At 48.4% G+C, this 26,046-nt stretch overlaps 1 protein-coding gene across 1 annotated transcript in view; it reads right to left on the bottom strand.

The window, feature by feature from the left end:
- Positions 1-249: 249 nt before the first annotated feature.
- Positions 250-26,046, bottom strand: part of LOC121272554 (calpain-2 catalytic subunit-like) — a 93,165-nt gene continuing 67,368 nt past the window's right edge. Inside the window, exons 5-10 of the mRNA XM_041179204.1 lie at positions 16,869-17,040; positions 15,225-15,308; positions 11,166-11,251; positions 8,881-8,958; positions 8,002-8,156; positions 250-449 (exon numbers count right to left, since the gene is read on the bottom strand). Of these exons, the coding sequence (XP_041035138.1) occupies positions 250-449; positions 8,002-8,156; positions 8,881-8,958; positions 11,166-11,251; positions 15,225-15,308; positions 16,869-17,040 (775 nt within the window). The remainder of the gene's footprint in view (positions 450-8,001; positions 8,157-8,880; positions 8,959-11,165; positions 11,252-15,224; positions 15,309-16,868; positions 17,041-26,046) is intronic.

The following is a 26,046-nucleotide window of genomic DNA, read 5'->3' as shown; positions in this document are numbered from 1 at the left end:
TAACACAATGTCTAATATATACAGCTCCCCGTGTAACACAATGTCTAATATATACAGCTCCCTGTGTAACACAATGTTTAATATATACAGCTCCTTGTGTAACACAATGTCTAATATATACAACTCCCTGTGTAACACAATGTCTAATATATACAGCTCCCTGTGTAACACAATGTTTAATATATACAGCTCCCTGTGTAACACAATATCTAGTATATACAGTTCCTTGTGTTAAGTTTGCTTGTTATTTCATTCTGTGTAACTGATGATTTTGGATTTACTCACCTCGTAGATGTAGAAAGCGATGTAGTGGTAATCTGTCTTATCTTTCTGCCGGCGATATTTCTGCATGAGATCCACAGCGATTGTGCAGGAGAGCTTATCATCACCTGCATCATCATCCTTCTCAAACAGTGTCAGCCTGAACTGAGGGTTTGTCCAGAAGGTGTCTTGTGTAAATGGGTCATGGGGGGAACCAGGGGAGAAATCGGAAATCATTAGTGAATCTGAAGGTGTATTAGTGAATCTGAAGGTGTAGTGAATCAGAAGGTGCCTTGTGTAAATGGGTCATGGGGGGAACCAGGGGAGAAATCGGAAATCATTAGTGAATCTGGGAAACTTGGGACCAAATGGAAATCTACCCAGAGTCATGAGTGGCTAGGATCCGTAACGCGCTGCCTGAGAACTTTTCGAAAGGGACTTTGATCATTATCTGAAGAGATGAAATTTACTGGGCTGAGAGGAAAGATGGGGAAGTGGGACTAGGTGAGTTACTCTTATAGAGAGACAACATGGGCGCAAGAGGCTGAATGGCCTCCTTCTGTTGCTGTAACTGTTCTATGATTGTATGAGTGCTGGCAGCCATTAGAAATTGGCATTCCTTGCCACTGCCAAGCTGCACAATGTTCCTGAAGAAGGGTCATATTGACTCTGTTTCTCTCTCCACAGATGCTGCCAAACCTGCTGAGGTTTTCCAGCATTTTCTGTTTTTGTTTCAGATTTCCAGCATCCGCAGTATTTTGCTTTTAGCACAATGTTCTGTGCGTGTCTACTCTGCAAGTGTAACCCTAAACAGACTAGCCCTCCATTCTGTAACTTCAGCTCCCTGAATTGTGCCTCCAACTCCCAAGGTAGTAATTATGGTGTTATTTAGTGTGTAATGTGCCTTTGAGAATAATAATTGTTAGGCAAGATCACATGATTTGTAGTAACCAAGAGAAGAGTACCAGGGCTACTTCAGCAGTCAGTGCAGCGATAGAGTTGGAGTTGAAAGCACACGTGTAGTTGCTGCTGAGTATATTGTAAATAAACTTAAAGCTCCCACCCAAGAAGTGTCTGCAGATCAATTTTATCACTAATGTACAACTTGGCCACCTTACAACAGACTGGCGATGAGGATAAAACAGGATTGAACAGAAGAAATCAAGTTAAAAAGAAATCGGCACTGTACCTCGCCCAGTGATTGTAAGTAGCAAGCTGCGTTAGAATTGAAGAAGTTATTCAGTTTCAAAATGCCACAATTTGGGAGAATTATCCCTTTAAACCAGCCACAGTGGACTGGTCTTAATACATGGAACGCCTCATGTTCTTTTTTCAAGCGAACGAGATTATGGGGGAAAAGGAGGCGAGCAATCCGCTTGAGTACTTGTGGGAGCAAAACCTAGTGTCTGATTCAAAGACTGACGACACCCAGTGCCCCAGATTCGAAGGATTTTGGGTCACTGTCAACCCAAGCCCTCAGCCACAATGCAGAGGTTCAAGTTTACTTTGTGAAAAATAGAGCCCTGGGTGAGACAATTGCATGCTACATGGCAAATCTGAAGCAGCTAATGGAACATTGTGAGTTCAGTACAACTCTGAACGACATGGTCAGAGATCGTTTAGTGTGTGGTCTGAAAGAGGACACTATTCAGAAAAGATTGTTGTCCGAAGTGAATCTGGATTTCAAGAAGGTGCTAGAGATAGCGCTGACCATGGAAAGCGCTGTAAGAGATTCAAAAGCAGTACAGGGTTAGCAAAATGGCGCCATCCTCCACATCAGGCGGGAAACCTCAGCCGAGAGTGGCGTAAGAAAGCAAGACTCTGCCGAGAAGCAGGAAACAGCCTCCACTAGACGAAAAATAAAGAAAAATAACTTAGCAGCGAAATTGAAGAATAATTTTATTATAGGTGGAAACAATCAGTCTTTTAGCGATTGGCAGTTTAAAAAAACCGAATGCTACTATTGTGATAGAAATGGACATGTGATGAGGTAGCACAAGGAAAGATTCAAGCAGACTTGTCAACAAAAGGAGAAGCCCAATGAAATCTACAATGTAGAAGAGCCTGAAACAACAAATTCAGACATTTACTTGTTGTTTAATCTGAAAGTTGGAAAGACAGAACCGATATTTGTCACAGTGAAAGTAAATGGCAAACCTGTTAGAATGGAAGTGGACACAGGAGCTTCCGCTACAGTAACTGGAGAAGATACCTCCAGATATTTGAATAATGATGAACATCAATTAAGTTTTGAAGAAACAGCCACCAAGCTAAAAAGTATATATGGGTGAAGACATTCATGTGAAAGGCATAAGCAGAGGAACTGTCCATTCTGGAAACCAATTGGCAAAGCTCCTGGGGCGAAATTGGTTAAAGGAGTTTAAGTTAGAATGGACTGAAATTTTCCAGTTGAGAACAAGTGGGCTACCAGAGCTACTTAGAAAGTACACCACAGCCTTCAAGGACGAACTGGGGAAAATCCAGGGTCTGCAGGCCAAGATTTCTGTGGATCTGGAAGCAACCCCTCACTTGATGAAGCTGAGACCGGTGCCATATGTCCTGAGAGAAAAAGTCAAGACTGAGCTGAACAGACTAGAGAAACTGGACGTTATACAACCTGTTCAGTTCTCAGAATGAGCAGTACCAATAGTCCCCATCCTTAAACCTGACCCAAACCTTCCGAATTTGTGGAGACTACAAATTGATGGTTAATAAAGTAGCTAAGCCAGACAGGCACCTCATTCCGAAAATCGAAGACCTGTATGCCAAGCTGACAGGAGGGACAGTGTACACAAAGCTTGACATGAGCCATGCTTATTAATAACTAGAGTTGGATAATGCCCCCCGGGAATTTGTCACAATTAATACCCACAGGGGGTTGTACCAATATACACGAGTGCCTTTCAATGTCTCCTCAGCTTGCGCCATCTTCCAGAGAACAATGGAAATCTTACTGCAGGGGCTGCCCCAGGTTGTAGTCTATTTAGACAATGTATTGGTGACAGGATTCACTGAAAAAGAGCATTTGGCAAACTTAGAAGCCTTAAAACCTCTCTTGCAAGCTGGGGTGCATCTAAAAAAAAAGTGCACGTTCCAAGCGAGGTAGGGAATCTATTTGGGTCAACTCTATCGCTAATAGTACAATTACACTAATCTTGTGGGCTCCCCCTCCCTCAGGCCCATCCTGCACAGTTTGAAAAGCAAACTGGGTTTCATCAGAATATGTTTTAAAATAGCTGTGGAATTTATAAAGCAATTTAACTGCACTTGCAGGCTGTCACTACTTTAATCGCGATCGATCCCTTTTCTCGTGTAGTCGCTGTCGGATGTAAACATGGCAGCCAAATTCTGCACAGCGTTCAGCCCTGCTCCTTGCTTTTCTGGGAGATTTTGGTCGGAAGAGAACTGCTGGCCAGCAAACCGGGACATCTCACTCAAGAACAAAAGGGGGAGGCTTTTCCCCCTAGGTGAGGGGGCCTGGGATTGGCCGTGGAGGGGTCCACCTCCCGCGACCACGCCCCGATTGGCCAATTAACGGGTGGCCAGCGAGAAACGCCTGCTGCTAACCTTGGCGCTGCCGGTGTGGGGTACGGGAGGAGGGCGAGCGCTGAAGTGTGCCCGTGCGCGGGGGATGGGCTCAGGGTAAACTCCCCGGGGCACAGAGCCGCCTCAGGGAGCTGGCGACTTTTAACACGAGAAATAAAGATTTGAAAAAGTAAGGAAAACGCATCCCCGCATGTCGCATGAACAGGGACTTGTGAAAGACGAGTCTTAAACATTTTTACTGTTTTTTTTTCCAGTCACTGTCCGAAATCTCATCGCCCCCCCCCCCACCCGCCGGATGAGGTTTCGCAAAAAAATGCAAAGGCCGCCTGGTCTATTCACCCGCCCGCCAACCATGAGGGTGGACGGGTAGAGAAACATTCAGTTTGATGCAAAGGCCGCCTGGTCTATTCACCCGCCCGCCAACCATGAGGGTGGACGGGTAGAGAAACATTCAGTTTGATGCAAAGGCCGCCTGGTCTATTCACCTGCCCGCCAACCATGAGGGAGGACGGGCAGAGAAACATTCAGTTTAATGCAAAGGCCCCCTGGTCTATTCGCCTGCCCACCAACCATGAGGGAGGACGGGCAGCAAAACATTCAGTTTGATGAATTGATTAAGGGGCTTCACAACCCTCTTAATTGTTGACGCTCGCGGGCGCCCACTGACTGAAATATCGCGGGAGTGCGCGATGGTGTCAGGACGCTTGCCGGACATCATTGCGCCCTATTTCACGCTCGTGTGTGTCGGGTGCGCACCCACACGCCGAGTGGAAAATCCTGCCCGAGCAATAGCAGCAGGAGTAGATCACATGGCCCCTCCATCCTGCTCCACCTTCAACTCCATTTTCCTGCTCTTAATTCCTTGAGAAGCCAAAAATCTGTCTGTCTATCCCAGCCTTAAATGCATTCAACAATGGAGCATCCACAACCCTCTGGGGTAGAGAATTCCAAAGAGTCACGGCCCTGTGGGTGAAATAATTTCTCCTCATCTCAGTCCTAAATGATCGGCCCCTTTTCCTGAGACTGTCCGCACCCGCCCCCCCCAACCCCGGCCGTGTTTTAGATCCCCCGGTCAGTGGAAATGATCTCCCAGTGTCCACCCTATCGAACCCCCTCGGACTTCTGCACGTTTCAATGAGGTCGTCTCTCATTCTTCTAAACTCCAGAGAAAATGGGCCCAGTTTGCTCAGCCGCTCACTGTAGGACAACCCCCTCATCCCAGGGGCCTTCACCGTGCCACCTCCAACACAAGTATGTCCGTTCTTAAATGTGGGGACCAAAACTGCGCACAGTAATTCAGACGCAGCCTCACCGAAACCCTGTAGAACTCTAGCAAGAGTCCCTGGCCTTTTTTTGCCAAACGCCCAACAGGATTGTTAACCTCCCAGCCAGGATGGGGCCTCAGCTTTAGCATCGCATTCAAAAAATGGCGCCTCCAACAGTGCAGCACTCCCTCGGTACTGCGCTGGCTGCATCAACCTGGATGATGGAGTCAGACTCGGGATCTTCTAACTTCTTAACTGCAGCTTCTCACCTTTTGATGCCGCATCAAATTTTGGGCCTGACCTTCGACCCCATGGAGAGGAAGCAGGCTGGGGGGCAGGTGGGTGGGGGGAGTAATGGGGTGAGCCGGTGGGGTGCTGTCAGGGGAGTGGTGGTTGGTGGGTTCTGAATATGAAAACTCTCTATGTGTCTATGTAACTTACACAGTAGTAAGCACTTTATCCACAGATAGTCAGGCCTTCTCATTCCCCATGAACACTACCTCACTGCATCAGAGGGGTTGAGTGCAGAGATGGGGGAGATGATAGAAGTCCGGGCTAATCCCACCATGGCAGCTGGTGGAATTTAAATTCAATTAATAAAGCTGGAATATAAAGCTAGTCTCAGTAATGGTGACCACGTCAGCGCTCAGCGATTATTGTAAAAGTCCATCTGGTCCACTAATGCCCCTTTAAGGAGGGAAATCTACTGTCCTTACCCGGTCTGGCCTACATGTGACTCCAGACCCACAGCAATGTGGTCGGCTCTTAACCGCCCCCTGAAATGGCCGAGCAAGACACTCAGTTCAAGGGCAATTTGGGATGGGCAACAAATACTGGTCTGGCCAGAGATGTCCACATCTCAGATGGTCGTGAGTCTTTGGAACTCTCTCCCTCAAAAGGTGGTGGAAGCAGAGTCTTTGAATATTTTTAAGGCAGAGCGAGATGGATTGAATGGTGGAGCAGGCCGGAGGGGCCGAGTGGCCTACTCCTGCTCCTAACTCGTATGTTCGTGAGTATCTCATGAAAGAATAAATAAAAGATAAAAGGACTTATCCTCCTCAGGAAACACACTGTTTTCTTTCATTAACATTAACAGGTTGGTGGAATGGGTGGACAGGTAGCAGATGCAGTTCAACGCCGAGAAGTGTGAAGTGATTAATTTTGGTAGGGAGAGCACAGAGAGACAACATAAAATAGAGGGTACAATTTGAAAGGGGGTGCAGGAGCAGAGGGTCCTGGGTGAATGGGTGCATAAGTCATTGAAGGTGGTAGGACAGGTTGACAGAGCGGTTAAGTGTACACTATCCTAGGCTTTATTAACAGGGGCATAGAGTAGAAAAGCAAGGAAGTTGTGTTAAACTCATATGAACCACTGGTTCGGCCTCAACTGGTGCAGTGTGTCCAGTTCTGGGCACTACAGTTCAGGAAAGATGAGAAGGCGTTAAAGAGGGGGCAGAAAAGATTCAGGCGAATGGTTCCAGGGATGAGGAACTTCAGTTATGAAAATAGATTGGAGAAGTTGGGACTGGTTTCCTTGGAGAAGAGATGGTCTGGAGGAGATCTGATAGAGGTGTTCAAAATCATGAGGGGGTCAGGAGAGAGTAGCTAGGGGGAAACTGTTCCCACTGGTGGAAGGACTGAGAACAAACGGGCACAGGTTTGAGGTCAATGGCAAAAGAAGCAATGGTGACACAAGAGGAATCGTTTCCACTCAGCAAGTGGTTAGGATGGGGAATGCACTGTCTGAGAGGCAGGTTCAGTCGAGGCCTCTGAGAGGTTTGTTACCTGAACAGGGGAACATGCAAGGCTGTGGGGAGAGAGCTGGGTCCGGGGGTTGTGGGTGATGGTGGGTGACGGGTGGGAGGAGGAAAGGCGCTAAGTGAGTTGCTCCTTCAGAGGGCCAGCACAGACCGGATGAGCTGAATGGCCTCCTTCTGCGCAGGAGCCATTCTGTGATCCTGTAACAAATGTCACGGTGGAGATGATGTTGGGGAAATTATTCATGCGTGTACCAACAGGCCCATTGTCCACACCCCGCCCCCCCCCCCAATCGTCCCTGCAAGTCAAGCCATTCCTGCATTGCTTCAGTTTCAGGCATGTGCTATGTACTGTGTGGAAACATGTCTCCATCTCGCAACACCTAACTGCCAAGGTTCCAGTGTCCCAGAGAGCAGGGAACATAGCAAGTCTGGCACAGACTCCTCCAGAGCCCCCTACAACTCTCCAATTCAGCCACTGCCCACCCAAGTGTTCCCTGTAGCTCAGTCAGGAGCCCTCCTGCTTTGGGCCCTGAAGGTTTGGGTTTTGAGGCCCACGCTAATGACACAATTTTGGTTGATATTTCAGGGCAGTACTGAGGGAGTGCTGAACTGTCAAATGAACATGAGCCTTTCTCTCAGAATAAGAAACGGAAAACACTGGCAACCATCAGCAGGTCTGGCAGCATCTGTGGAGAGAGAAACAGGGCTAGTGTTCCGGGCCGGTGGTCTTTCGGCGGTGCTTGGCCTGTCTCGCATAGTTGGAGCTTTGCCCCTTTTTTACGGTAACGGAAACTAGGAGACAGTTGGCATGGTGCCCACGCAGCTCCTGCTGAGGCTGCCAACCGCAACTCATCTGCCTCGTGTCGAAATATCTTGGGCTGCCCTCCTTTTCCCAAGTGACCCTCCCTCCGGCCTCACCAGCGTTGGAATGTCTCACTTCTTGCTCAGTCCTGTCCTTCCTACCACACTCGCGTCTCACTCCGAACGCTCTCTCGCCCAGGACTTTTGCTTCTCGGCCTTGTTACCCTGCACTCTGGGTACTGAACCCCCTTCCCCCCCACCCCCCCACCCGCGTCTCACAACCTTAACAGTCAGTGCCGGTCAGCGATGGGGGGGGGGCTGCAGAGAGGCGGCACTGGGCATGGTGCCCCTGCCCATCGTGCTCCTACCTTCGTTGGGGGTTCCGCCGGCGCTGATCCCCGCCATCCATTTGCCCTCATGGGAGGTAATAGCCCAGACGCAGGTGGTGCTGTGTTGACAGAGGGGCTGCAGGCTACACAGCTCGATGCCTGTGAAGTTCTCACAGAAAATGTTGGCTGGCATCCTGGATAGGGAGTGGGGGCGTGGGGGTGAGACACAAGGCAGAAGGTTAGAGAGCGAGGACAAGTGGCATTGCCCCAGGTGTGTATTCAACCCACAACAGGTCCAAAATTTCCTGAACCTGGGCAATTCCTCCTAACCCTAATGTTCAATTCTATCAGCTTCAATACTGGCCTATTCGACTGCAGGGGTTATCACAGGAATCTATTGGAAGCTGCTGGGTGGCAATCCAGACCCCAAACCTTAACCACCCCCATCCCTAGAGGGCCCTAATCGAAACCACCCCCATCCCTATACAGCCCTAACCCTGAACACCTCCATCCTAAGAGGGCCCTAACACTAACCACCGCCATCCCTACAGGGCCCTAACCCTAAACACCCCTATCCCTATACAGCCCTAACCCTAACCATCCCCATCTCTATACATCCCTAACCCTAACCACCCCCGTTCATTTTCTGGGGCTCTGAGGTAACTGTGTGCCAGCCAGCCAGAGCTTAGTGATGGATCTTCACAGGTTCCCCTTTATGTGGGGTCTTCTGGTCTCCCATTATCTGGCACTGTGTGATCCCTCTCTAATGGCCCAACAATGTTATTCTTTAAACACCAGTGGGACCATCAGTGTAATTGTCTCACCGATGAGCAGCTATCCCAGCACGGAGCCAGAAATCACCTTTCATTAGCAACCCACCAGCCCGTGAATAAGCAAAGAATTCGATCAGACTCTAACCAGAATTCCCCGTCATCCTTAATCTTCAGCTTGAGCCCGGCCTTCTCCTGGTCACTAACGCTGTTCCACAAGGGGGACCTGCAATGAGAAGAGTGTTTGTTAGGCACACCCGGGAATCCAGTCCAGATGGAGAGCACGGAGACCCTTCACAGCCTGTGAGGGGCAAAATATCAGGATTGAAATCAGTTTCAGTCAATCCAGGTCCCAGTGACACTAAAGTGGAATTTTTGAGTCAGAGAGTCTTCAGGGTGTGATAAATATCACATTGCTACAGTGAAAGAATAAGGCACATTGAAGAAGTTTAATTGTATATCTAATAATGTCTGTCCTTGTCCTGGGAGTGTTTGATGGGGACAGCGTAGAGGGAGCTTTACTCTGTATCTAACCCCGTGCTGTACCTGTCCTGGGAGTGTTTGATGGGGACAGTGTAGAGGGAGAACAAAAACAGAATTACCTGGAAAAACTCAGCAGGTCTGGCAGCATCGGCGGAGAAGAAAAGAGTTGACGTTTCGAGTCCTCATGACCCTTCGACAAAAGTTCTGTCGAAGGGTCATGAGGACTCGAAACGTCAACTCTTTTCTTCTCCGCCGATGCTGCCAGACCTGCTGAGTTTTTCCAGGTAATTCTGTTTTTGTTTTGGATTTCCAGCATCCGCAGTTATTTTGTTTTTATCACAGTGTAGCGGGAGCTTTACTCTGTATCTAACCCCGTGCTGTACCTGTCCTGGGAGTGTTTGATGGATACAGTGCAGAGAGAGCTTTACTCTGTATCTAACCCCGTGCTGTACCTGCCCTGGGAGTGTTTGATGGAGACAGTGTAGAGGGGGCTTTACTCTGTATCTAACCCCGTGCTGTACCTGTCCTGGGAGTGTTTGATGGAGACAGTGTAGAGGGAGATTTACTCTGTATTAACCCCGTGCTGTACCTGTCCTGGGAGTGTTTGATGGAGACAGTGTAGAAGGAGCTTTACTCTGTATCTAACCCTGTGCTGTACCTTTCCAGGGAGTGTTTGATGGGGACAGTGTAGAGGGATTTTTACTCTGTATCTAACCCTGTGCTGTACCTGTCCTGGGAGTGTTTGATGGGGACAGTGTAGAGGAAGCTTTACTCTGTATCTAACCCCGTGCTGTACCTGTCCTGGAGTGTTTGATGGGGACAGTGTAGAGGGAGCGTTACTCTGTATCTAACCCTGTGCTGTACCTGTCCTGGGAGTGTTTGATGGGGACAGTGTAGAGGCAGCTTTACTCTGTATCAAACCCTGTGCTGTACCTGTCCTGGGAGTGTTTGATGTGGACAGCGTAGAGGGAGCTTTACTCTGTATCTAACCCCGTGCTGTACCTGTCCTGGGAGTGTTTGATGTGGACAGTGTAGAAGGAGCTTTACTCTGTATCTAACCCCGTGCTGTACCTGTCCTGGGAGTGTTTGCTGGGGACAGTGTAGAGGGAGCTTTACTCTGTATCTAACCCCGTGCTGTACCTGTCCTGGGAGTGTTTGATGGGGACAGTGTAGAGGGAGATTTACTCTATATCTAACCCCGTGCTGTACCTGTCCTGGGAGTGTTTGATGGGGACAGTGTAGAGGGAGATTTACTCTGTATCTAACCCCGTGCTGTACCTGTCCTGGGAGTGTTTGATGGGGACAGTGTAGAGGGAGCTTTATTCTGTATCTAACCCCGTGCTGTACCTGTCCTGGGAGTGTTTGATGGGGACAGTGTAGAGGGAGCTTTACTCTGTATCTAACCCTGTGCTGTACCTGCCCTGGGAGTGTTTGATGGGGACAGTGTAGAGGGAGCGTTACTCTGTATCTAACCCCGTGCTGCACCTGTCCTGGGAGTGTTTGATGGGGACAGTGTAGAGGGAGCTTTACTCTGTATCTAACCCCGTGCTGTACGTGTCCTGGGAGTGTTTGATGGATACAGTGCAGAGAGAGCTTTACTCTGTATCTAACCCCATGCTGTACCTGTCCTGGGAGGGTTTGATGGGGACAGTGTAGAGGGAGCTTCACTCTTCAGCCAAGCCTCCATTGAGGGGGAGATGGGAGAGGGCAGGTTGAGGAGATGGACTCCCACTGGACAATCTCTGGCTGTTGCTGCAGGATAGGAGGTTGGGCCTCTGGGCCCAGTCTGTAGCCCTGGGCCCCTGGTCCTCGCTGCTTTTGGAAACCAGAGGCCAGCTCAGCAGTGCCCAAAAATTCTGTCCCGCGTCTTTCTTGGCCATAACTACTAACCTGCCTTCCCTTGTCCGAGCAAAGATTCACAAAAGACGAGGGGAGAGATCCCCCTGGTACCTGTCACTCCACGGCCCAGTGTACTCCTTGTGGCCCCATGGATTGCGCAGTCGGAGGAGTTTTATCGTGGAGGTCCCCTGCCTCACCTGAGGAAGGGAAACAAGTGGATTAGAGTTGGGGGTAGAACAGGGAGGTGTACGCCAGCTAGACTTATGGATTGGAGGCATGAGCTAAACTTCGAGCGGCGGTGGCCACCACATGGTGCCTACTCGCAGTAACGGAGCTCAGAATGGGGACAGGAGGGGACAGGCTGGGGGTGCAGGGCCTCCCGGTGCTGTCTGTGTCCCAGTGCAGATCACTCACAGACCTTCCAGCAAGGGAAACGTGTGAGCAACAGACATGTTTAACCAGAACCTTTAAAGCAATCACATATATTGCTGAGAACAATAAAAGAGACATGCTGTCGAAGCTTCGGGTCTTGCACTCATCAGGACAGATGCAAGAATGCCAAATTTCAAAGGGAACAACAATTTATACTGCATGAGAAAAAAATGCTGATTGGTTGGAAAGTCAACTCTGATTGGTCGTTGCCATGGAAAATGCATCCGGGAACTATTGTCTCCCATACTTTAATTCAAAAAACACAGCACAACCCCTGGACGTATGCTTTCTGCTTACAGAGGACAAGCCCCAGCGTGATGAGTATATGTAGTTTTTAATCAAGCGTAGGTGTCCCTTTACGTCCCATCTTATCTATGACTGGTTCTGCACGACATGAATTGGCCAAGTGGTTGAGAGTGGCTATAACCAGCTCCGAGGGAGTTTTCCACACACAGGTTGAGGGATTCCTTCAACCTTTGCGAAGACTATACATGACCTGAGTAGACAGTAATGCCATGTCCATGTGCTTATTCGACATTACTAGCTTATTCACTGATATACCGTTAAAGGGAGCCAGAGACGTTTACACCGTGTTGCTATATCATGGCGATCTAGATTTTCTGAATCTGTATTCCGAATGAATTTAACAGCTCGCCCTGTTGAGTTCAGCTTTAATAACACCGTGTTTTACCAAATAGATTATGTCGCCATGGGATCCCCTCTCGACTCAACTCTCACCTCCATCTGTGTGGGTTTCCACGAGAAACATGTTTTCGATGGAATAGCCACTAATTTCCTACCCCTTGCATCTCTCCGATACGTAGATGATAGGTTTGCAAATTTACATGTGCAGCTGTGTATACAAATTTCCTTGCACAACTTAATGGTTTTATGAATACCTTACTCCAAGAGCTGTATCTTTTTTTAAAAAATTGGAAGGACATTGAATGATTTGGACACTTCCTTGGGAACTGACCTGTGTTTTTTTTAAAAAAATGTTATAACTTCACTTTGGACTGTGAGCAAGCTGCCTTTTCTAAGAAGTTACATGGCTTCAGCTAAAGGACCAGCAAGGCACCTGAGGAGATAAGAACTATTTGTTTACTTGAACTTTAATTGCTGGAGAAAAAGCAACTGATGTTTTCAGAGGTGGGGCCCCCTCGTGATTTACTAGAAGCCACCAGACTGAGAGGAGTTTCTGTCTTGAACTTGTGTTTTGGGCTCAGCTTTGGGAATAAACCGAAAGGGGAAGGTTGCCCAACTCACTCTCTCCCTGCCTTGTCTGAATTTCAGCGCAATTAACAGTATCCAGCTAACAATCCTCAACTCAGCATAACTTGTCTGTATTTGGAAACTTGAGAAGAGAGAGAGATCCCAAGGACAGTGATCCCACACTGTTCTACTGTTCTCCTCCACACCAAAACTCCTTTATAAAAAACTTCCAGACATCAACTGAGATCAGTGATCCATCTTTGCACACAGGAACACCAGATCGACAGCATCAAAACCCTTTGAATTTTATCCTTTTCCAAAAAATTTCCCATCGGTCAAAAGGTGTTTTTTTCCCCTTAAACGCCGATCTCTGCAGAGACCCTATTTGTTTTGTCCTTTGTATATTTGTGTGTGTGTGTGTGTGTGTGTGCGTGTGTGTGTGTATGTATGTTTTGGGATTTAAAGGGGTATATAGTTATACTGTTAACCAGTAGTGGCAACTTGTTTTAAAAATATGTTTCTCCATAATAAATCGATCATTCTGAGTTTATTGAAAGAAACTTGGTTAAAGCCTCTTTTATTTTGGGTCTAACAATAGCGAAAGTAAACAACTGGCCGTTTTGGTGAGTGAATTAAACATTTACACTTATGGTGCAACCTGTGCAGTAGCAGGTCTGGAGAAACTGCGCACTCTTCCCATTCCGGTCATAACAATGGGCGCCATCCCACACTCAAATTCACCCTTGGGATGGAAGAGCCTCACCAGCTCCCTTTCCTTGATGTATTGGTTGAGAAATCTGCTAATGGGTTCTCTACCACTGTCTACCTGTCTACCACCTTCACTGGTCACTATGTGCGTTGAGATGCCTTCAGTTCCATGCACTATAAAACCGACCTTATTGGCAGCCTCTTGAATAGAGACTGGGTCATTTGCTCACCATGCAAGCTTGATACTGAAATAGGACAGATCAAAGCCATCCTGTGGGATGATGGCGACCCTGATCAGGTCGTTGCTGGCTGTTTATTGTGCAGACTCTTAAATTGTCCCACAGCCTCCACCTTTGGTTCTGAAAAGCGCCCAGTCTATCTCAGATTTACCCTGGAAGGGTAAGGTGTCTCAAAAATTCGAGCAACAGCAGAAGCTAGCTCTTTCCCGCTGCTACTCTGCAGTGGCAACATGAGTGGCATTCACCACTAACAGGACGCTGCCATTGAGCCAAAAAGATGTTCTGTCTATCACAACAAATGAGTAACGTGGTATATGAATTTCAATGCTGGCAGGTATGTAGGTTCTGAGCCCCAATGATTGGCAGGTCGTAGCAAACAGCAAGTCCTTTCAGCACTTTGCAATAGGTGACCGCAGTGAACCAACCCGTGCTTGCAAAACTCAGAACGTAATGTCTACCGTTAGATGTGATTCCGCAACTGGACAGCACTTACTGAACAACCCTGAGTGTGCTAAGAATGACACCACTCACAACCAATTTAAAATTATCAGTCGGGCTCACAATGTGGCTCACTTACACTTGCTAGAAGCTTTGTATATTCGTACCCAGGGACCAGTCCTCTGTAAACAAGAGGAACATGTCCAGGCATTGTGCCTTTTTTTGAATTAAATAAAAGCACGGGGGACAATAGTTCCCTGGTGCATTCTCTGTGGCAACGCCTCAACCAATCAGAGTCGACTTGCCAACCAATCAGCACCCTTCTCCCACGCAGTATAAATTGTTGTTCCTTTGAAATTTGGCATTCTTGCCTTTGTCCTTTTTTCAGCCATACTCAAGTTCTGTACTACCAATAATGAAATGTCCCAAGGTGTTTCACAGCAACATTATAAAACCAAGGCGGTCAAAGGAAGCTCTACAAAGACACCCGGAAGACTTCACTTAGGGAGTCTTGCTTTCAGCTTTGAGCCCTGGGAGAAGCTTGCCCAGGGTCGCTGCACCCGGCACGACCAAACAAAGAAGGGGTGTGGCCTCCTTCAAAAGCAAGCACATGTCAGAGGCAGAGGGAAAATGCAGTGAGAGGAAACCCCCAGTCAGAAACTCACCCAAAGCTCAATCAACAGACTTATTTACAGCGGAGCACCTCCCCTACCCACCAGAATCGCACCAAACACCCCAGGTGATGGACCTGGTCATGTCACCACAAAGGACAGACAAGAATAAAACAAATACTGAGACACATAAAGAGATATTCGGTCAGGTGACCAAAATCTTGGCCCGAGAGGGCGATTTTAAGGAGCGTCTTACAGGGGGACAATGAGGTAGAGAGGTGGGGGGTCGGAGGGTGGTTTAGGGAGGGATTTCCAGAGGTTAGGCCCCAGACAGCCAAAAACACGGCCACCAATTGTGAAGCGATTAAGATCGGGGGTACGCAAGAGACCAGGATTGGAGCAGCGCAGAGATCTCAGAGGCTTGTGGGGCTGGAGCGGGTTACAGAGATAGGGAGGGGTGAGGTCATGGGGGGAGTTTGAAAATAAGGATGAGAATTTGGACAAGATGACGTGATCTGGAGGGTACTCACTGTGTCAGCCTCCGTGATAGCGTAAGCGTGTGCCTTCAGTAAGCCAAGGCCATTGTCCTTCTCCAAATCCTGTTGGCTTGTGGCCTAGAAACAACCCAACGTTTAATGAGAGCGTGAGGATTGGAATCGACAGCACACTCTAATATCCTGCTCCCACATCCCAGGAATCCACAAGGTGATGCTGGAGGCCAAGACTGGCGACTCCCACCAGGAAACTCGACTGGTTGAGAGGTTGATTGTGAACGGCCAGAGTTACCACCCTACCCGCTCATGGGATCTCCTTCCCTCGCTATAATTCTCAGACCAAAGATGGGTGCAAACCAGTTGTTAGTCTCACGGAGGGAGGCAGCCAGTGCAAGTGCCTACAATTAGTTTCCCTCGAGCCCCTAGCCCCCATTCCCCTCTTTGCTGAGACCTCAGCCTTCCTCTCTCCCCCGGCGCCACAACAATGCCACACCACACCCCCGCACCCCACCCAACCGTCTCACCCTTCCCACTGTCTCACCCCCAAACTCCACCTCTCCTCAACGCCCAGTCTCCTGCACTCCCCCACTCCCCCTCTCCTAAACTCCCCACCTCCCCCCCCCCAGTCTCCAACGCTCCTCAAGGCCCCAGGCTCCCCCGCTCCCCAACACCCCCCAGGTTTCCCCCCTCCTCAACTCCCCAGTCTCCCACTCGCCCCAGCAGGTCCCAGTCCCCTCCTCTCTCCATCCCTCCACTCTCCCCTTTCTTCAACTCCCAGTCTCCCACCCTCCCCAACAGCCCCCACTCCCTCTCTCCTGAGCCCCTCCCAGTCGCCCCCAAGGCCACAAGCCCCCAGTCTCCTCCGCCTCCCAGCCCCTCAACTCTACCCCTCTCCCCGCACCCCCGTCTCCCTCTCTCCTCAATGCACCCCAATCTCCTCTCTTCCCAACCCGTCCAGTCTCCCTCCCTCCTCAAACCCCCGCCCCAGTCTCCCTCTCTCCCCAAACACCCCAGTCTCCCCCCTCCCCAACCCTGCCAGTCTCCCCCTCTGCCCAACACCCCCAGTCTCTCTCTCCCTACTCAAAACCCCCAGTCTATCTCTCTCCCCAACAGCCTGCAGTCTCCCCGTCTCCCTACTTCTGTCTCCCTCTCTCTCTCCCCTCCTCCCACCCAGCCCCCAGTCTCTGTCCCTCCCCATCCACTCAACGCCTGACCAAGATCTCCACCGTCACTCTCTACACCCCCACCCCACCGGCTCCACCCGGCTCTCCTGACCTAGCAGCCGGGTAACATCTCGGCCTAGTGAGCAGGGCCACAGCCATGACAGGGAGCCTGAAGCCTCAGCCTATCCCAGAAGGATCGGCTGCCCTTTGTGTGAGTCTCCGTGGTAACTCCCGCCCCAGGATCCGGTCAGCCTGTGTGGCAAGGCCGACAAGTTGGTTAGTGACTGACTCAGAGCCTTAGTGAATCGGAGGCCCCCCGGCAGGGCTGAAGGAAGCATCTGTAAAAACAGCGGATTATTGGCATTGAGATAAAAAGCAAAATTCTATGGCTGCTGGAAATCTCAACGAGAAAATGAAAATGCTGGAAAAACTCAGCAGGTCTGGCAGCATCTGTGGAGAGGGCAACAGAGCTAACGTTTCGAGTCCTTATGACCCTCCTTCAGAGTGTTGGCATTACCTCGATAGCACAAGAAGCCAATGTCTGTTTGGTGAGTGCTCGCTTAACCAGCAACCACAGGAAATCCGGGGGGGTGGAGCTCAGGTTGAAAGATACGGCAATCCCACCAGTGAAATCTGCCATCGCTACAGACACATTCCCACCGGATAAGCTGGAATAGGAACCATAAACCCTACAGAAACAAGAACGGGATTTCAACATTAGATTGAGGCAGTTGTCTTTACTGTTTTTGAGGTATAAACTACAAAATTATCAGTGCTACAGTGCGAGGTGTGGGGTATATCAGAGTGTTACAGTGAGGGGTGTGGGGTATATCAGAGTGTTACAATGAGGGGTGTGGGGTATATCAGAGTGTTACAGTGAGGGGTGTGGGGTATATCAGAGTGTTACAGTGAGGGGTGTGGGGTATATCAGAGTGTTACAGTGAGGGGTGTGGGGTATATCAGAGTGTTACAGTGAGGGGTGTGGGGTATATCAGAGTGTTACAGTGAGGGGGTGTGGGGTATATCAGAGTGTTACAGTGAGGGGTGTGGGGTATATCAGAGTGTTACAGTGAGGGGTGTGGGGTATATCAGAGTATCACAGTGAGAGGTGTGGGGTATATCAGAGTGTTACAGTGAGGGGTGTGGGGTATATCAGAGTGTTACAGTGAGGGGGTGTGGGGTATATCAGAGTGTTACAGTGAGGGGGTGTGGGGTATATCAGAGTGTTACAGTGAGGGGTGTGGGGTATATCAGAGTGTTACAGTGAGGGGGTGTGGGGTATATCAGAGTGTTACAGTGAGGGGTGTGGGGTATATCAGAGTATCACAGTGAGGGGTGTGGGGTATAACACAATGTTACAGTGAGCGGCGTGTGGTATATTAGTGTTACAGTGAGGGGTGTGGGGTATATCAGAGTGTTACAGTGAGGGGTGTGGGGTATATCAGAGTGTACAGGGAAGGGTGTGGGGTATATCAGAGTGTTACAGTGAAGGGTTTGCGGTATTTCAGAGTGTTACAGTGAGGGGTGTGGGGTATATCAGAGTGTTACAGTGAGGGGTGTGGGGTATATCATTGTGTTACAGTGAGGGGTGTGGGATATGTCAGAGTGTTACAGTGAGGGGTGTGGGGTATATCAGATTGTTACAGTGAGGATTGTGGGGTATATCAGAGTGTTACAGTGAGTGGTGTGGGGTACAACAGAGTGTTACAGTGAGGGGCGTGGGGTATATCAGAGTGTTACAGTGAGGGATGTGGAGTACATCAGAGTGTTACAGAGAGTAGGCGTGTCTTATATTAGTGTTACAGTGAGGGGTTTGGGGTATATCAGAGTATTACACTGAGGGGTGTGGGGTATATCAGAGTGTTACAGTGAGGGGTGTGGGGTATATCAGTGTGTTACAGTGAGGGGTGTGGGGTATAACAGAGTGTTACAGAGAGGGATGTGGGATACATCAGAGTGTTACAGTTGGGGTAAAAGCAAAAAACTGCGGATGCTGGAAATCCAAAACAAAAACAAAAATACCTGGAAAAACTCAGCATCTGCGGAGACGAGCACAGTTAAAGTTTCGAATCCGAATGAACCTTCAACAGAACTAACGAAAATTAGAAGAGAGGTGAAATATAAGCTGGTTTAAGGGGGTGGGACAAGTAGAGCTGGATAAAGGGCCAGTGATAGGTGGAGATAACCAAAAGATGTCACAGACAAAAGGACCAAGAGGTGTTGAAGGTGGTGATATTATCTAAGGAATGTGCTAATTAAGGGTAGAAAGCAGGACAAGCAAGGTACAGATAGCCCTAATGGGGGTGGGGTGAAGGAATCTAAAAAGGCCCCTACAACTGATCGATACCAACACACATCTAGGACCCTCCACCCCTGCCCGTCCCTCTGTCCCCGTCCCGTCTTCCAATCCCAGTTCTGGCCATGTATTCACTATACCCCCTGACCTTTCCCTCTCCGATGCTGAACGTTCAGTGCTCAGCAAAGGACTTAGTTTCATACCCTTAGGCCCTCACCTCAAAGAATATCGGGCTCGGCATGATGCTGAACTCTTCTTCCGCCGTCTTCGTCTCCGGGTTCACTTCTTTGGGCAGGATTCCTCTCCCTGTTCAACGGATCCTTTCACCCACCTCCAATATTCTCCCTCCACCTGGACCTCTCCCTCTGGATTCTTACCTTCTCTTGATCTTTTCATTGAGAACTGTCGGCGCAACATTAGTCGTCTCAATTTCTCTGCTCCTCTCACCCATTCTAACCTGTTTCTCTCTGAACTTGCTGCACTCTGTTCTCTCAGGTCCAACCCTGACATTGTCATCAACCCTGCTGACAAGGGTGGTGCTGTTGTTGTCTGGCGCACTGACTTCTACCTCACGGAGGCTGAGCGTCAACTCGCAGACACTTTCCCCTACCTCCCCCTGGACCATAACCCCACCACTGAACATCAAGCCATTGTTTCCAGGACTGTTACTGACCTCATCTCCTCTGGAGATCTTCCTCCCACAGCTTCCAACCTGATAGTTGCCCAACCTCAGATGGCCCGCTTCTATCTCCTACCCAAAATCCGCAAACAGAACTGTCCCGGTAGACCGATCGTGACAGCCTGTTCCTGCCCCATGGAACTCATTTCTTGTTATCTTGAATCCATTCTCTCTCCCCTTGTCCAGTCCCTTCCCACCTACATCGTGATTCCTCTGACACCTTACGTCACATCAACAATTTCCAGTTCCCTGGCCCCAACCGCTTCCTCTTCACCATGGACGTCCAATCCCTCTAGACCTCCATTCACCACCGGGATGGTCTGAGGGCTCTCCGCTTCTTCCTTGAACAATCCCCATCCACCACCACTCTCCTCTGTCTGGCTGAACTTGTTCTCTCAATGAACAATTTCTCCTTAAACTCCTCTCACTTACTCCAAATAAAAGGTGTGACTATGGGTAGCTGCATGGCCCCAGCTATGCCTGTCTCTTTATGGGGTATGTGGAACATTCCTTGTTCCAGTCCTACACCGGCCCCCTCCCACAACACTTTCTCCTGTACATCGATGATTATTTCGGTGCTGCTTCATGTTCTCATTGGGACTTGGAAAAATTTATTAATTTTGCTTCCAATCTCCACACCTCCATCACTTTCACATAGTCCATCTTTGACACTTCCCTTCCTTTCCTTGACCTCTCTGTCTCAATTTCTGGTGATAGACTGTCCACCAATATCCATTACAAACCTACCGACTCCCACAGCTAACTCGACTACAGTTCCTCAAACCCCACTTCCTGTAAGGACACCATCCCATTCTCTCAGTTCCTTCTCTCCATTGCATCTGTTCTGATGCCACTTTCAAAAACAGTTCCTCTGACATGTCCTCCTTCTTCCTTAACTAAGGTTTTCCACATACGGTGGTTGACAGGGCCCTCAACCGTGTCTGGCCCATCTCCCGCTCATCCGCCCTCACGCCTTCTCCTCCCTCCCAGAAACATGATAGTGTCCCCCTTGTCCTCAATTATCACCCTACCAGCCTCCGCATTCAAAGGATCATCCTCCGCCATTTCCGCCAACTCCAGCATGATGCCATCTCCAAACACATCTTCGCTTCACCCCCCTGGAGGCATTCCGCAGGGATCGTTCCCTCTGGGACACTCTGGTCCACTCCTCCATCACCCCCTACACCTCAACCCCCTCCCACGGCACCTTCCCATACAACCTCTGAAGGTGTAACACCTGCCCCTTCACTTCCCCCTCCTCACCGTCCAAGGGCCCAAACACTCCTTTCAAATGAAGCAGCATTTCACTTGTACTTTCCTCAACTTAGTCTACTGCATTCGCTGCTCCCAATGTGGTTTCCTCTACATTGGAGAGACCAAACGCAGACTGGGTGACCGCTTTGCAGAATACCTTCGGTCTGTCCGCAAGCACGACCCAGACCTCCCTGTCGCTTGCCATTTCAACACTCCACCCTGCTCTCATGCCCATATGTCCGTCCGCTGCAATGTTCCAGTGAAGCTCAACGCAAACTGGAGGAACAGCACCTCATCTTCCGACTAGGCACTTTACAGCCTTCTGGACTGAATATTGAGTTCAACAACTTCAGATCATGAACTCGCTCCACCATCCCCACCCCCTTTCCAATCCCCCTCCCCTTTTTTTCTAATAATTTATATAGACTTTTCTTTTTCCACCTATTTCCATTATTTTTAAAAGTATTTCCAACCATTGTTTTATCTCTACCTTTTAGCCTATTTCGATCCCTTCCTCCAACCCCACCCCCACTAGGGCTATCTGTACCTTGCTTGTCCTACTTTCTACCCTTAATTAGTACATTCCTTAGATAATATTACCAAATTCAACACCTCTTTGTCCATTTGTCTATGACATCTTTTGGTTATCTCCACCAATCACTGGCACTCTATCTAGCTCTACCTGTCTCACCTCCCTTAAAAGAGCTTATATTTCACCTCTCTTCTATTTTTACTTAGTTCTGTTGAAGGGTTATAAGGACTCGAAACGTTAACTGTTCCCTTCCGCAGATGCTGCCAGACCTGCTGAGATTTTCCAGGTATTTTTGTTGTTGTTACAGTGAGGGGTGTGGGATATATCAGAGTGTTACAGTGAGGGGTGCGGGGTATATCAGAGTGTTACAGTGAAGGGTTTGGAGTATATCAGAGTGTTACAGTGAGGGGCCTGGGGTATGTCAGAGTGTTATAGTGAGGGGTGTGGGGTATATCAGTGTGTTACAGTGAGGGGTGTGGGGTATATCAGATTGTTACAGTGAGGGGTGAGGGGTATATCACAGTGTTACAGAGAGGAGTGTGGGGTATATCAGAGTGTTACAGTGAGGGGTGTGGGGTATATTAGAGTGTTACAGTGAAGCGTGTGGGATATATCAGAGTGTTAAAGTGAAGGGTTTGGGGTATATCAGAGTGTTACAGTGAGGGGTATATCAGAGTGTTAAAGTGAAGGGTTTGGGGTATATCAGAGTGTTACAGTGAGGGGTGTGGGATATATCAGAGTGTAACAGTGAAGGGTTTGGGGTATATCAGAGTGTTACAGTGAGGGGTGTGGGTTATATCAGAGTGTTACAGTGAGGGGTGTGGGATATATCAGAGTGTTACAGAGAGGGGTGTGGGATATATCAGAGTGTTACAGTGAAGGGTTTGGGGTATATCAGAGTGTTACAGGGAGAGATGTGGGGTATATTAGAGTGTTACAGTGAGGGGTGTTGGATATATCAGAGTGTTAAAGTGAAGGGTTTGGGGTATATCAGATTGTTACAGTGAGGGGTGTGAGGGGGATCAGAGTGTTACAGAGAGGAGTGTGGGATATATCAGAGTGTTACAGTGAGGGGTGTGGGGTATATTAGAGTGTTACAGTGAGGCGTGTGGGATATATCAGAGTGTTAAAGTGAAGGGTTTGGGGTATATCAGAGTGTTACAGTGAGGGGTATATCAGAGTGTTAAAGAGAAGGGTTTGGGGTATATCAGAGAGTTACAGCGAGGGGTGTGGGATATATCAGAGTGTTACATTAAAGGGTTTGGTGTATATCAGAGTGGTACAGTGAAGGGTTTGGGGTATATCAGAGTGTTACAGTGAGAGGTGTGGGGTATATTAGAGTGTTACAATGAGGGGTGTGAGATATGTCAGAGTGTTACAGTGAGGGGTGTGGGGTATATTAGAGTGTTACAGTGAGGCGTGTGGGATATATCAGAGTGTTAAAGTGAAGGGTTTGGGGTATATCAGAGTGTTACAGTAAGGGGTATATCAGAGTGTTAAAGAAAAGGGTTTGGGGTATATCAGAGAGTTACAGTGAGGGGTGTGGGATATATCAGAGTGTTACATTAAAGGGTTTGGTGTATATCAGAGTGTTACAGTGAAGGGTTTGGGGTATATCAGAGTGTTACAGGGAGAGGTGTGGGGTATATTAGAGTGTTACAATGAGGGGTGTGAGACATGTCAGAGTGTTACAGTGAGGGGTGTGGGGTATAGCAGATTGTTACAGTGAGGACTGTGGGGTATATAAGAAAGTTACAGTGAGAGCTATATCAGAGTGTTAGAGTGAGGGGTGTGGGGTATATCAGAGTGTTACAGTGAAGGGTGTGGGGTATATCAGAGTGTTACAGTGAGGGGTGTTGGATATATCAGAGTGTTAAAGTGAAGGGTTTGGGGTATATCAGAGTGTTACAGTGAGGGGTATATCAGAGTGTTAAAGTGAAGGGTTTGGGGTATATCAGATTGTTAAAGTGAAGGGATTGAGGTATATCAGAGTGTTACAGTGAGGGTCCTGGGGTATATCAGAGTGTTATAGTGAGGGGTGTGGGGTATGTCAGAGTGTTACAGTAAGGGGTGTGGGAAATATCAGTGTGTTACCGTGAGGGGTGTGGGGTATATCAGATTGTTACAGTGAGGGGTGTGGGCTATATCAGTGTGTTACAGTGAGGGGTGTGGGGTATATCAGAGTGTTACAATGAGGGTTGTGGGGTATATCAGAGTGTTATAGTGAGGGGTGTGGGATATATCAGAGTGTTACAGTGAGGGGTGTGGGGTATATCAGAGTGTTACAGTGAGGAGTGTGGGATATATCAGAGTGTTAAAGTGAAGGGTTTGGGGTATATCAGAGTGTTACAGTGAGGGGTATATCAGAGTGTTAAAGTGAAGGATTTGGGGTATATCAGAGTGTAACAGTGAAGGGTTTGGGGTATATCAGAGTGTTACAGTGAGGGGTGTGGGTTATGTCAGAGTGTTACAGAGATGGGTGAGGGATATATCAGAGTGTTACAGTGAGGGGTGTGGGATATATCAAAATGTTACAGTGAAGGGTATGGGGTATATCAGAGTGTTACAGGGAGGGGTGTGGGGTATATTAGAGTGTTACAGTGAAGGGTTTGGGGTATATCAGAGTGTTACAGTGAGGGTTGTGGGTTATATCAGAGTGTTACAGTGAGGGGTGTGCGATATATCAGAGTGTTACAGTGAGGGGTGTGGGATATATCAGAGTGTTAAAGTGAAGGGTTTGGGGTATATCAGAGTGTTACAGTGAGGGGTGTGGGATATATCAGAGTGTTACAGTGAAGAGTTTGAGGTATATCAGAGTGTTACAGTGAGGGGTGTGGGATATATCAGAGTGTTACAGTGAGGGGTGAGGGATATATCAGAGTGTTACAGTGATGGGTTTGGGGTATATCAGAGTGTTACAGGGAGAGGTGTGGGGTATATTAGAGTGTTACAGTGAGGGGTGTGTGATATGTCAGAGTGTTACAGTGAGGGGTGTGGGGTATATCAGATTGTTACTGTGAGGACTGTGGGGTATATCAGAGTGTTACAGTTAGGGCTATATCAGAGTGTTAGATTGAGGGGTGTGGGGTATATCAGAGTGTTACACTGAAGGGGGTGGGGTATATCAAAGTGTTACAGTGAGGGGTGTTGGATATATCAGAGTGTTTAAGTGAAGGGTTTGGGGTATATCAGAGTGTTACAGTGAGGGGTATGTCAGAGTGTTAAAGTGAAGGGTTTGGGGTATATCAGAGTGTTAAAGTGAAGGGTTTGGGATATATCAGAGTGTTAAAGTGAGGGGAGCAGGATATGTCAGAGTGTTACAGTGAGGGGTGTGGGGTATAGCAGATTGTTACAGTGAGGAGTGTGGGGTATATCAGAGTGTTACAGTGAGGGTATATCAGAAATTTAGAGTGAGGGGTGTGGGGTATATCAGAGTGTTACAGTGAAGGGTTAGGGGTATATCAGAGAGTTACAGTGAGGACTGTGGGGTATATCAGAGTGTTACAGTGAGGGCTATATCAGAGTGTTACAGTGAGGAGTGTGGGATATATCAGAGTGTTACAGTGAGGGGTGTGGGATATATCAGAGTGTTACAGTGAAGAGTTTGGTGTATATCAGAGTGTTACATGGAGAGCTGTGGGGTATATTAGAGTGTTACAGTGAAGGGTGCGGGATATGTCAGAGTGTTACAGTGGGGGTGTGGGGTATATCAGAGTGTTACAATGAGGGGTGTGTGATATGTCAGAGTGTTACAGTGAGGGGTGTGGAGTATATCAGATTGTTACAGTGAGGACTGTGGGGTAAATCAGAGTGTTACAGTGAGGGCTATATCAGAGTGTTAGAGTGAGGGGTGTGGGGTATATCAGAGTGTTACACTGAAGGGGGTGGGGTATATCAGAGTGTTACAGTGAGGGGTGTTGGATATATCAGAGTGTTAAAGTGAAGGGTTTGGGGTATATCAGAGTGTTACAGTGAGGGGTGTGGGATATATCAGAGTGTTACAGTGAGGAATGTGGGATATGTCAGTGTAACAGTGACGGGTGTGGGATATATCAGAGTGTTACAGTGAAGAGTTTGGGGTATATCAGAGTGTTACATGGAGAGCTGTGGGGTATATTAGAGTGTTACAGTGAAGGGTGCGGGATATGTCAGAGTGTTACAGTGAGGGGTGTGGGGTATATCAGATTGTTACAGTGAGGACTGTGGGGTATATCAGAGCATTACAGTGAGGGCTATATCAGAGTGTTAGAGTGAGGGGTGTGGGGCATATCAGAGTGTTACACTGAAGGGGGTGGGGTATATCAGAGTGTTACAGTCAGGAGTGTTGGATATATCAGAGTGTTAAAGTGAAGGGTTTGGGGTATATCAGAGTGTTACAGTGAGGGGTATATCAGAGTGTTAAAGTGAAGGGTTTGCGGTATATCAGAGTGTTAAAGTGAAGGGTTTGGGGTATATCAGAGTGTTACAGTGAGGGGTGTGGGATATATCAGAGTGTTACAGTGAGGGGTGTGGGGTATATCAGATTGTTACAGTGAGGGGTGTGGGGAATATCAGTGTGTTGCAGTGAGGGGTGTGGGGTATATCAGAGTGTTACAATGAGGGGTATATCAGCGTGTAACATAGAAGGGTTTGGGGTATATCAGAGTGTTAGAGTGAGGGGTGTGGGGTATATCAGAGTGTTACAGTGAGGGGTGTGGGATATATCAGAGTGTTACAGTGAGGGGTGTGGGATATATCAGAGTGTTAAAGTGAAGGGTTTGGGGTATATCAGAGTGTTACTGTGAGGAGCGTGGGATATATCAGAGTGTTACAGTGAGGGGTGTGGGATATATCAGATTGTTACAGTGAGGGGTGTGGGATATATCAGAGTGTTAAAGTGAAGGGTTTGGGGTATATCAGAGTGTAACAGTGAGGAGTGTGGGATATATCAGAGT

The sequence above is a fragment of the Carcharodon carcharias genome, chromosome 34 (genome assembly GCF_017639515.1).
Source record: "Carcharodon carcharias isolate sCarCar2 chromosome 34, sCarCar2.pri, whole genome shotgun sequence".
Classification (NCBI taxonomy): Eukaryota; Metazoa; Chordata; class Chondrichthyes; order Lamniformes; family Lamnidae; genus Carcharodon; species Carcharodon carcharias.
This window is presented reverse-complemented; position numbering and strand designations above follow the sequence as displayed.